The 12,903-nt window shown below is 39.2% G+C and overlaps 1 protein-coding gene across 1 annotated transcript; it reads left to right on the top strand.

Annotated features, from left to right (window-relative positions):
• On the top strand, positions 1 to 6,325 carry CHRNA9 (cholinergic receptor nicotinic alpha 9 subunit). Its single transcript, XM_074227478.1, has 5 exons — positions 1 to 115; positions 475 to 620; positions 1,815 to 1,969; positions 3,942 to 4,474; positions 5,021 to 6,325. The coding sequence occupies exons 1-5, from the start codon at positions 52 to 54 to the stop codon at positions 5,563 to 5,565; spliced, it is 1,443 nt and encodes a 480-aa protein (XP_074083579.1). The 5' UTR covers positions 1 to 51; the 3' UTR covers positions 5,566 to 6,325.
• Positions 6,326 to 12,903: the final 6,578 nt, after the last annotated feature.

Below are 12,903 nucleotides of genomic sequence, written 5' to 3'. Positions count from 1 at the left end.
GTGAAAATCGCCTCTGCCTCTGGCTCAATTTCAAGGAGTCCCAAGAAAAGAATGGCCTGGTCCCATTCCTGCTTTTCCTTTTGCTGGATATTGTGGACAGCTTCAAGACTGAGAGGTGAGAGGACAGGTGGTAGTGGTTATACATCCCCATGGCTTGGTATATCTGGGACTGAGTGATCAGCCCCAGCAGCTGAATCTGTGGGAATGGGGGGAACTATGTAAGGACTGTGGGCAAGCACACCCCTAACGGGCAGTCGTTGCAGAAAGGGATGGATAAATGGTAATGCTTCCAAAGGGTGCTTGTCAATCTAACTGTTTTCTGGAGAAAGTCTGGGGCAAGCCTGAATGGGGGCTGGGATGGTGGAGAGGTGGGGAAGAGGAGCTCATAGACATCATCACATACTGAAAGCCCATTCTGCTCTGAGATAGACTATGCCTTGAATATTGACTCAGTACCAATTTTTTTTAATGCAGTCATAGAGGCAGCAGAAGGAAAATATGCTCAAAAACTTTTTAATGACCTTTTTGAAGATTACTCTAATGCTTTGAGACCAGTGGAAGATACAGACAAAGTACTGAATGTCACTCTGCAGATTACACTCTCTCAAATTAAAGATATGGTGAGTAACAATAAGATCATGTCCATCAGAGATGCTGTTTAGGACGGTAACCTTATTTTCAATAGAAACAGCTTCTTAGCAAGAGTAGGAAGAGGAAATAGGAGTAGGAGGTATTTTGTGTGAGGCAGAATGGGAGGTGGGCAAGATAAGGGAGAGAGAGGGCTTCACTCCTCAAAAATGTTCCTTTCACTGATATTTCCTCATATGTAAAATAAGGAAAATATCCCTCATCTTGTTCTGAAGTCTGGTAAGAGAATGAGCAAAATAAAAATTTCTTTAAAACTTTTAAAATCTGCTTAGAGAAAGAAGATAGAAATAAGATACATGTGTGTCATCCAGAGAAATTGCTATGGACTCTTAAAGAAGATATTATTTTCACTTTTTAAAATTTGTTTTATGTTTTTTCTCTTTTGTTCTGATTCTTCTTTCATAAGGTGACTAATAAGGAAATATGTTAAACATGATTGCACATGTGTCATGAGGGAAGGAAGGGAGGGAGAGAGAAAATGTGGAACTCAAAATCTTATGAAAAATGAATGTTGGAAACCATCTTTATATGTACTTGGAAAAAATTAAATTAAAAAAGAAGTGTGTAAAAGTGTGTGTGTAAAAGATATTAAATCTTATTCTACCTTTGAGAGTATATGTAGTTATGAGACTTTATGTTCCTTCTCTGCATTATGGCTATGTACAACCTCTCTATCCCTTTCTCTGTGTGTGTATGTCTCTGTTGTCTCTGTCTCTCATCTCTTTCTCCCTCCTCACTGCCTCTCTTTCCCCCTTCCTCCCCTTCTCTGCTCCTCTCTCCTCTCCTCTTTCTCTCTTTGATCTTTTTCTTCTCTTTCTCTTCTCTCTCTCCCTCTTTTCCATTCTTCTCTTTCCTTCCCTCTCTCTCTCTCTCTTGTTTCTCTCTTTTTACTCTTTCTGCTATTCCTCCCTCCTTGTATGTTTTCTTGAGAAATTTGATCTGTTCATCAAATAGGACCTGAACATTTTCCCAAAATAAGTACAATTTTAACAGATGAACTAATCAGTTAAGTTAGGGAAAGAATTTTTGGAAGCTGTTATATGAGCATGTAACATTAAACCCTTGAAATGGTGTAAAGCAGAAGTGGACCTTGTGTTCTAGAGATAAGATACATCTGGTTGAGATGTTGTTGTCTAGAAATAGCTACATCTCGAATCCTCTTTCAGGATGAGAGAAACCAAATATTGACAGCCTATCTATGGATTCGCCAAATCTGGTACGATGCATATCTCAAGTGGGATAGAGACCAGTATGATGGACTAGACACTATCAGAATCCCCAGTGACTTAGTATGGAGACCAGATATTGTTCTATATAACAAGTAAGTTTGAATCAAAAACTAATATCTTCAGATATTTGGCATGTATTTTTTTTTATAGGTTTTTGTTAGGCAAACGGGGTTAAGTGGCTTGCCCAAGGCCACACAGCTAGGTAATTATTAAGTGTCTGAGACCGGATTTGAACCCAGGTACTCCTGACTCCAGGGCCGGTGCTTTATCCACTGGGCCACCTAGCCACCCCTATTGGCATGTATTTCAACCAGTGATTTATTTGAATCTAAGTATGAAGAAGAAGTGATGTTCCAGACAAGCATGAAATGAAACCTTTGTTGTGTTGGAATTGAACAACTAATCTAATGAAATATTTAATACATTTTTGCATCTTGTCTCTCTTTTGGCTTAGATTTCCAGAGTATCTGTGTTTGTGGGAACTTTGAGTGTATTCATAGCTATTAGATACTATTTTTGCCCCTAATTCTAATGTAATAGGAACAATCTCAGAATGTGTGACACTAATAATAGCATTTATATAGCAATTGAAGATTTGCAAAGTGCTTTATTCTTCCTATTAAATATATTTGTAAATTAAGTATGTAATATAAATATATTTATACCATATTATATTTATTTATTAAATATCATCTCACATTATCCTCATGAGCATACTGTGAAATAGGTGTCATTATTTGCTGCCATTTTAGAGGCTGAGCAGGGTTAAGCGACTTGCTGAGAGTCACACAGTTGGGAAGTATGAGGCAGAATTTGAAATCGGGTCTGCCAGATTCTGGGTCTGGTATTACCACTTTAGCTGCCTATAGGGACAAGAAAGGAAGAAACAGTCATGTTACTATTCTCTATCTTTGAGACTGGTGGAAACTAGGTGATAATAAGGAAATCATTTGACTTTTCATCTGCCTCATGTATGGTGAAAATATGATTATTTTCCTTCCTCCCTCTACCTGGCCCTCTTTTAATCTTCCCTATTCCTATTGAAGAACATCATCATCAATCCCCTTCCCCCTCCCCAGTCACCCAGGATATGCAACTTTGGAGTCATCCTTGATTTGACTTCAGGCCCTTACTAACTGGGTGATCTCAGACAAGTTACCTAACTTCTATTTGCCTTGGTTTCCTCCTCTATAAAATAAAGTAACACCAGCATCTAGCCCTCAGGATTTTTGTGAGGATCATATGAGAATATTTGTAAAGCACTTAGCCCAGGGCCTGACTCTGCTGTATATACTGACCCAATTACCAATATTGATTCTATTTCCAAAACATATCTCCTTCTGTCCACTTCTCTCTATTCACATGACTACCAATCTGGCATTGTCCTGTATTATCTAAAAGTATACTATTAGCCACCCTGTTTCCAATGTATTTCCTCTCAATCCATCCTCCACGGAACACACCACGATTAAAATAATCTTTCTAAGGTACCAGTCTGACCTTACTCAAAAACATTCAATTGTTCCCATTGCCTCTAGGATAAAATATACACTTGTCTGCCTGGCATTTAATATCCCTCCAGTACAGCTTCATTTCCAGTCTTCATACCACTCTTCACTAACTCTACCATGTAGTCAAACTGTCTCTCAACCTTGATACTCCTCCCATCTTTGTATAATAATAACAGCAACCTCTTGGGTCCAACTTTTCATGACCGTAGCATGCCAATGTTATACAATGGATTTTCTAGGCAAAGATCCTAAAATGGCTTGCTATTTCCTTTTATAGTGGGTTAAGGCAGACAGAAGTTAATAAACTTGCCCAGGGTCATAGTACCTGAGGTAAAATTTGAACTCAGATCTTCCTGACTCCAAGCCCAGTACTCTACCTACTGTGCCTACCTGCCACCTTGAAGCCCAAGTACCTAATAGAATAGTCTAGACTTTGATATAGAAAGTAAAAAGATAGCTACTATGGAGGAGTGGAAAAAATTGGGAGGGAAATGAGATGATGAATTGTACTACATTCTAGTTAACAACTTTTATTTTTCTACTTCTGCCTTAGAGCCGATGATGAATCTTCAGAGCCAGTGAATACAAATGTGGTCCTCAGATATGATGGGCTTATTACTTGGGATTCCCCAGCTATAACCAAGAGTTCCTGTGTAGTTGATGTATCTTATTTCCCTTTTGATGATCAGCAGTGCAACCTAACCTTTGGTTCCTGGACCTATAATGGTAATCAAGTGGATATATTTAATGCATTGGATAGTGGAGACCTCTCTGATTTCATTGAAGATGTGGAGTGGGAAATCCATGGAATGCCTGCAGTGAAGAATGTGATCACTTATGGGTGCTGCTCCGAGCCTTACCCAGACATAACCTTTACACTTATTCTGAAAAGGAAGTCATCTTTCTATATCGTTAATTTGCTGATTCCATGTGTATTGATATCTTTTTTGGCCCCTTTGAGTTTTTACCTTCCAGCAGCTTCTGGGGAAAAAGTGTCCCTGGGAGTCACTGTCCTCTTGGCCATGACTGTATTTCAATTAATGGTTGCAGAAATTATGCCTCCTTCTGAGAATGTACCTCTGATAGGTGAGTAGCAGTAATAGTGGTTATAAGAAGAAAACTAATGATGTATGAGCTTAAAAGCAATGAGCCATAGTTTGATGATGATGATGATGATGATGATGATGATGATGATGATGATGATGATGATGATGATGATGATGATGCAGGGCACTTATTAGATGACTAATAAATTGTCACTGTATTCCCATTGTTTTTAATATAGTAGATGTTTAATAAATTCTTTTGGAGTTGAATCTGTCAATTCCAAATTACTGCATAATTGATTTGATTTGCTATTAACAATTATTGCTATTAGCAATAATCATAGATTGTTAGAATAATTTAAAAATCATCAAATTCAATCCCTTTATTTTATAAGTTGTTAAGTTATCAACATGGATAGTGGATTTAAATTGGAGTCAAGGATTTTGATGTCTGATCATAGAGAATTGTTTCTATTCTTTAAAACCAGAGTGAACAAAGGTTGTGACTTGGGAAGGTAGGACTAGGGTAGAAGAAAAAGAAAAGTGGTTTTTAATACATATATATATATATATTTTTAAATCCAAGGTAAATACTACATAGCAACAATGGCCTTGATAACAGCATCCACTGCATTGACCATCATGGTGATGAATATCCACTTCTGTGGTGCTGAAGCCAAACCAGTACCCCAGTGGGCAAGGGTAGTCATCTTGAAATACATGTCTAAGATCTTATTTGTTTATGATGTTGGGGAAAGTTGCACCAGCCCACGCCATAGTAAAGCGCGAGACCATCGCCAGAAAAACTATGACAAACTCCCAGAGCTTCATCAGAATGGACCCAGAAACAGAGAAAATAACATTGCCCAAAAGAAGGAAATCAATAGACTTTTAAATAATGACCTGGGAACCCAGGGTGACAATCCCAAAGAGTCAGACAATTATTGTGCCCGTTATACAACCCTAACAAGGAATATTGAATACATTGCTAAGTGCCTCAAAGATCACCGGACGAATAATGCAAAAGGAATCGAATGGAAGAAGGTAGCAAAAGTGATTGACAGATTCTTCATGTGGATTTTTTTCATCATGGTGTTTGCTATGAGTATTTTGATTATAGCTAAAGCATAATCTTTAAGGTAAAAAAGATTATTGTATCTGGGAGTCAAAGAACATGATTTTGAATCTTGACTATGCTACTTATTATGTAGGGCATGTCATTCACCTCTTTGGGACTCAGTTTCCTCATTTGTAAATTGTAGAGGTGGAGGAACTTAGAGGAGGCAGTAGTACACCAGAATGGGAGTCTTAAGATTTAGGCTCAAAGCCCCAGGCTCTGTCATTTATTGCATGACCTTAAATACATCCTAAGGCCCCCTCTTTGGGTCTTAGCATCCTCATTTGTAATTGGAAGGAATTAGACTTCATAACAGCTAAAGTTCCTCCCTACTCTAAATGAATAATTTCATGACTCTTTCAGAATTAAAACATTCATAAGTGAGATATTAAGATTTTTCTCTATCATGTAATTAAGGGATTGATATTATTTAAAGCACCTACATATCACACACATACACACACACACACACACACACACACACACACACACACACCTCTCAAACAAGGCCTAACATATACCAGTGCCATTTTAGATAAGAAGAAAACAAGATCTTAAACTTCAATTCTAATTATAAATTTTTTTCTCTGTTAATGGCATTTCTAACACTTGTTAGCAAATAAAAGGGTTTTTTTTTTTGCTCTTCTTTTGTATAGTTTAAATAATGCTCATCCCATCACATCTGCTCAAAAAGCATAAATTTATGTTATTTGACTTAGTAGGCAGGCTGTCTTATAAAAGTCAATAATACTATCTATCTATCTACAAGCAAGTCATAAGGGTTGTAATAAAATTTTGGTTGTTTGCTATCATCCAGTTGTGTCTGACTCTTCATGACCCCATTTGCGGTTTTCTTGGCAAAGACAGTGGAATAGTTTGCATTTCCTTCTGCAGCTCCTTTTACAGATGAGAAAACTAAGGCAAAAGGGTTAGGCAACTTGGCTAGGGTCATCCAACAAAGTAAGTGTCGATTGAACTTGTCTTCCCGACTCTAGGACTAGTGCTTTATTCACTGTACTACCTAGGTGCTCTGTAGTAAAATTACTGTTTTTTATTTGCTTCTCAGAATCCCCATAAAACAAATGCAAGTCATTTTTCACCTAGTACTGGTATTGAGTCTTATTGTATTTAAGAACAAATATGCTACACTAGGGTATAGTTGATGGTGAAATCTGGAGATAAAATATGAATTATTCAAGGTGTCCCCAAAAATCTTAAAGTGCTGCACTTCTTTGGGACACCCTGACTATCACTGTCAGATTTACAGTGTTTTTCTCATAACCAAGTAGGCAGGACAGAATTATCCTCATCTTACAGATGGGAAAACTGAAACTCAAGATGCTCAAATAACTTGCCCCGATCACAAAATTTAGAAGAGTCTAAGCTGAGATCAGAAGCTGGTTTCTCCTGACTCCAGGTCTTGCTTTTCTTTTCTTTCTTTTAAAAAATTTTTATTATTCTATTCCTTGAAGGGAAAAGAGTCAGAAATAATATCCTCCCAGAAACCTATTAAATTGGAAGTTCTAAAGGGGCAAAGGGATATAGTTCATTTTTCTTCATTTTTTTTGTCCTTCATTTTTGAAGACCACAACATCAAGGAGATGATGCCATGACAAGCACATGAATCAAATTTGAGTGAGGGGGCCACTGTGCTAAGTCACCAGCCTCACTTTCTCTTCTGGAGCTATCTGGGTGCAGTGGCCAGATATGAATTAGGACGACTAGAGATGGCCCTGGATGGGAGGCAATCTGAGTTAAGTGACTTGCCCAAGGTCACACAGTTAATAAGAGCCAAGTGTTGGAGGTTGGATTCGAACTCCTGTCCTCCTGACTCCAAGGCCAGTACTCTATCCACTGTGCCACCGACATTCTCAATGCCCAACAAAGTTCTCTATTCAATGGATAAGCATTAGAAATCCTTATTGAATTAAATCAAATTTGAATTTGGCCCTTTCACACGCACAAAAACAGGACTGAATCACTGGTTCCACCACCTCTACCCTCCCCCCACTGGCAAAATGCAGCAAAGAATCTAGTGGGTATCTGGGGAATTGTTGAGTTCTGGGGAAAACAGTTTGAAAGCCTTTGCATAGGCTGAGAAGTATGCTTGGGGGTCCAAATGTTAAGTAATATTTCCATTCGCCTCCCTGCTCCCCCTCTGTGACACTGAAGGTTGTGAGATAAAAAGCCTTCTGGTTTCAGTATTACACAGACTGATTACTTCATTCATAGGAGAGAAAAGTTAGTAGCTGACCTACTTGGGACCCAAGCCCAAAGAAATGAATTAATTACCTTGGCTGGGTCCCTGGGGACCTGAAACAATGATCTCCAACACTGCACAGAATCTTGGCCCTGCCAAGATGAATTCTAAGCTAAAGTTCATGTGATAGCCCTTGTTTTTCTAATTGTTTCAACTAATAAACTCTGCCTGGATAGAAGGGAAACTGAGAACCGTCCAGGGTCAAAATATAGCTAGTCGATGTCACCATCTTCCAGGAAATTCAGCCCCAGAAAGAGGGTTTACATCATCAAATAAATGATCTATTGAATACTTAATGACTGGTTTTGTGTGGAGTAATTAAAGCTGTAAGTGTATCTGGACCTTCATATATAATGTAAAGTCATAAAGTATAAAGTGATTGAGATTCTTCTGCCCCCCCCCCCTGCTCTGGGACTGAGTCCCAAGATCATCTATTAGGAAGACAAAGGCAGGAATCCAGAGTGTTCTTTGCCCTTTGGAATAAGCTGCCCATCCTCCTTCATCTGGTCCACTAGGTGTGACCAGCACCTACACTCCAGTCACCTGGGGAGCTGCTAATACTCAAAAGATCCCTCTTGTGATTGTGAGTTGATCAACTCCGATCAATGCAGCTCCTCTCAGCAGTGTAGAGATCTAGGACAACGCTGGGAGACCCACTATGGACAACGCCATCCACATCTAGAGGAGGAAAAAACCACACAGAATCCAAACGAATACTATGTTCCTTTTTTGTTTTTCCTTCCTATCTCATGGTTTTTTTCCTTTTTCTATTGGTCCTAATTCCTCATACACAAAATGACTAATATGTCAACATGATAAACATAAATTTACATGTACAACTTTTACCAGATTGTTCACCACTGAGGGAAGAGGGTTGGGAAGGGAGGTTGATAGAAAAATGTGTAACACAAATATGCAAGTGGATGAATATTGAAAAACTTTCAACATGTAATTGGAAAAATAAAATAAAATATCAACAACAACAAAAAAGGTGCTGGTTCGGTTCTAGAATCCACAGGTCAGGGTATATAGAATTGAAAAGGTCTTAAAGAGATTACCAAATTTAACTCCCTCATTTTAGAGAAAAGGAAACCAAGGCCCATTTTGTTATTGTTCAGGGATGTCTGATGCTTTGGGACCCTATTTCGGATTTTCTAGGCAAAGATATCAAAGTGGTTTGCCATTTCCTTCTCCGGATCATTTTACAGGTGGGGAAACTGAGGCAAGCAAGGTTAACTATCTTATAGCTAGTAAGACTCTGAGGCCATATTTGAACTCAAGAAGATGGGTCAGAAAGGCTATGTACTGTATATCTGTGCTGGCTCTGTATTTTTTTTTAGGTTTTTGCAAGGCAAATGGGGTTAAGTGGCTTGCCCAAGGCCACACAGCTAGGTAATTATTAAGAGTCTGAGGCCGGATTTGAACTCAGGTCCTCCTGACTCCAGGGCTGGTGCTCTATCCATTGCGTCACCTAGCCACCCCGTTGGCTCTGTATTTTTATGGAATGGCCCAAATTTCCTCAGCACCAACTTCAATACTGGATCAATATTCAGTTCAATCCCATAAATACTCATTAAATGTCAACTCTGTAGGGTGTCCTGAAAGTCTGAGTGAAGCCAATTAAACGTGAAACTACCAAGACTTTCAGGACAGACACCCTGTCTATTCGGACTTTCTGGGGCTTCCTTCAAGACTCAGCTCAAATCTCCGCTTCTGTAGGCAGTCTTTCCTGGCATTCCCTCCCCAGCCTCCTCACCCTTAGTACCTTCCCTTTGAGGTGACCTTCTCTTTACATTACATAGCTCTTATCTGTGGCCATAGTAATTGGAATGTTGTCTCTCTCTTATTAGAATGTGTGTCTCATGAAGGCAGATAGGGCTGTGTCTTTGCATTTCTTCATAAGTCCAGCCCTTATCACAGTACCTGGGACTGTGCAAATACTTCATAAGTGGGTGTTGACTATAAAGGCAAAAAAGAAAACAATCCCAGCCTTGGAAGACTAGATCTTCTCCTATGAAGGGAAAAGAGAGGCAAGAGAAAGAGAAAATTAAGAGAATTAGAATTTAAAAATATTTAGATTGAAGTTCTACTGTTGTTCTGTAGGTACGACTCTCTGCTAGATGCTAAAAAACACAAAAAAATGAAAAAAATGGTTTTATATTTATGCTTTGCAAAGAAATATAGATTCACATGCATGTTATATACATATATGCTTATTCATATATATGTATTTATATTTATTCTCATTTTATTAAACACATCCCTGCCCTCATAGAGCTTATAGTCTACTAGAAAAGAAATGTATATGCAAATATATATATATTTTTTTTTTCAGTCATGTCCAGCTCTTCAAGATCCTTTGAACTATGTCACTGCTGTGATGCTTTCTATGTGATTTTCTTGATAAAGGTACAGGAGTGGTTTGACATTTTCTTCTCCAGTGTTTTAAGGCAAATAAAGGTTAAGTGACTTGCCCAGGGTCATACATGTATCTGAGATCAGATTTGAATGCAGGTCTTCCTAACTCCAGGTTCAGCACACTGTCTATGCACTGCCACCTAGCTGCCTTCCCAAATCTACATGTAGGTGTGTGTTTATACACATCTACACACATAATTGATGTTTTTTATTTTAAAGGGGACCAGTGACATCATGGGGGGGGATGTCTTGACTCTTGAATGAATTGAATTTAAGGGAGGCAAAGTTGCTTGAAATCATCAGCCTCACTCTCTTCTCTAGAATCATTGGGATCCCATGTCAAGACAGGTCAGGATAACTGGTGATGGTCCAGGTTGCAGTGGATGACACAAGTGTCTTGGATGCCATGGCCAGAGGAACAAATTGTTCTCATCCACCTATTCCAATAGAAGAAGTCTTCATATGCTTCAGGTAGAAAGTCTCCTAACTTACCAATAAGTTCGAGGACTATCAGTTACCCTCAACCTGACTGATTCCATCTGCTTAGATGGTTTTTCCTGGGATGTGGCCACTGTGCACGCTATGACTTCTTGGAGCCATAGGTAAGAATTGGGTGAAGATGGATACCAAAGGAGGATGAGTGGCCCCAAAAAGGAACCAGCAAGTCCTCACATCAGAGGTGCTAGTCCTCCCTGACCACCCCAATATATTTTAGATAGATAGACAGAGATATTTATGAATATATGTACACATCTATCCATATCTCTTCTAATCTCTGTCTGTTTGTCTATGCTACAAGGCAGATAATAAGTACAAAGACAGAAACTCAGAAAAGGAGGGAGAGGCCTCATCAGGAGCTGCTCAGACCTGCTCAGAAAGAGGGTGGATGGGGTCAGAAAATTAAAGCCACTGAAGCAAGGACCTAGTCACGTTTCCTTCTGCTCCCACCCTTCACCTCCAAAATAAGCAACAAGGCAAAGAGTCATATTTTTCTACTGAGGGACTATGAGGTTCAAAAGGAATCCACCCCATTCCTGGTTAAATGGAGCTGAAGGCCTGAGGGATGAGTTTCCTTGCTTCTGGTAAATGATCTTTTCCTTAAGTATTCTGAATTGCTCATCTTATGCTACAGTCTAACTAGAAATACAAGTTCTTGAAGTTGAAATGAAAGACGCAGAGAATCCTTTTCTATGTATTAATGATGACTCAGGTATCATTCATCACAACCTTTTTACAAAGAAATGAAACAAAATCAACTAGTGAGACAGGAAATTCAAAAAAGTCAAACAGTAGGTGCGGGACTTGGCCCTTTCTGTTCTTGTTGCTGCCCTTCCTTGGTCTTGTGTTTGTGGGTGGGGTTTCCCAATAAGCTCCTGTGGTGGAGACCAGAAGAGCTGCCCATTTCGGGTAACACTCTCAGAGACAGTGTGACCTCAGGTTCAAGGCCCAGCGAGGTTTGAGTCCTGGGCTCTTGCTTACTGGATTCATGACCTTAGATGCTTTACATCGCTGAAATTCAATCTTCACTTGTAAAATGGAAATTTTAGTAGTCACACTATCTACCTATACCTCTAAGCATGCTTTTGTAAGGAGTACATTTTTGCAAATGTTAAACTATGGAAATGAGTTATTGCTGTAATTTTTGAAAATTCTTAAGTTCGAGAGGAAGTGGTGGAGGAATTTGCTTGTGGTGATTTAGACTTCAGCATTTTAAATGCACAAGGCTAGTCCGGACCAGAACTAGGACTGGAAGCTGGTTTGAATTGGTTGCCCTACTGGGGAAAGGAGACAATGTGTATTGTTGCTGTAACTCCAGAAGAATTGAATTTTGGGTAGCAGTGTGGCTAAGATATTGGAGCTAACAGCGCATTTTCAACTTATTCTCCCTATTATAATTATACCCTATCTTATCCTTTCTTTTAACATTAGTTCTTTCAAGTAACTGTTATGAACTCCACTAGTACAGTAGCTTTGAGACATCTAAGGATAAAAGAATAGAACTCAGGGTCAGGAAAACCTGAATTCAAATTCAAGCTGAGACACTCACTAGTTATATGAACTTAGGCAAGTCCCTTAATGTCTGTCTGCCTCAGTTTCCTCAACTGAAAAATGAAGACAATAACAACAATAATGAGATAATATTTAAGTGTTTAGCACATAGTACAGGATACATAAAGGTTTTTCCCCTTTCCCTTCCCTTTCTGGCAGATAGAGGTTAAGTGACTTACTGAGGACACAAAATTAGAAAGATTCCAAGATTGGGTTTGAATTCAGGGCTTTCCGCTTCCAAGCCCAACACTCCCTCCACTGTGTCACCTAACTGAAGTATCAGATCAGTGACCTGGTCAGTGTTGTAGGAGATCAGGGTCAGAAGAAACCAGTGTGAACTGGAGAGGTCCGAGAAGGCTTCACAGGATGAGGAAAGCCTTTAACAAAAAATATCTTGTAGGAAGGAAGAATTAGAAAGAAATGTGGGTGGAGGGGCAGCTAGGTGGCGTAGTGGATAGAGCGCCGGCCCTGGAGTCAGGAGTACCAGGGTTCAAATCCAGTCTCAGACACTTAATAATGACCTAGCTGTGTGGCCTTGGGCAAGCCACTTAAACCTGTTTGCCTTACAAAAAAAAAAACTTAAAAAAAAAAAGAAATGTGGGTGGATAAAGCACTGACCCTGAAG

The sequence above is a fragment of the Macrotis lagotis genome, chromosome 3 (assembly GCF_037893015.1).
Source record: "Macrotis lagotis isolate mMagLag1 chromosome 3, bilby.v1.9.chrom.fasta, whole genome shotgun sequence".
Classification (NCBI taxonomy): domain Eukaryota; kingdom Metazoa; phylum Chordata; class Mammalia; order Peramelemorphia; family Peramelidae; genus Macrotis; species Macrotis lagotis.
This window is presented reverse-complemented; position numbering and strand designations above follow the sequence as displayed.

Excerpts from the sequence above, each read along its gene's own strand:
- CHRNA9 (XM_074227478.1), top strand. The coding sequence starts at position 52 with ATGGCCTGGTCCCATTCCTGCTTTTCCTTTTGCTGGATATTGTGGACA. Across the intron at positions 116-474 it reads GACAGCTTCAAGACTGAGAG|TCATAGAGGCAGCAGAAGGA; the intron begins GTGAGAGGACAG and ends TTTTTAATGCAG. Across the intron at positions 4,475-5,020 it reads TGAGAATGTACCTCTGATAG|GTAAATACTACATAGCAACA; the intron begins GTGAGTAGCAGT and ends TTTAAATCCAAG.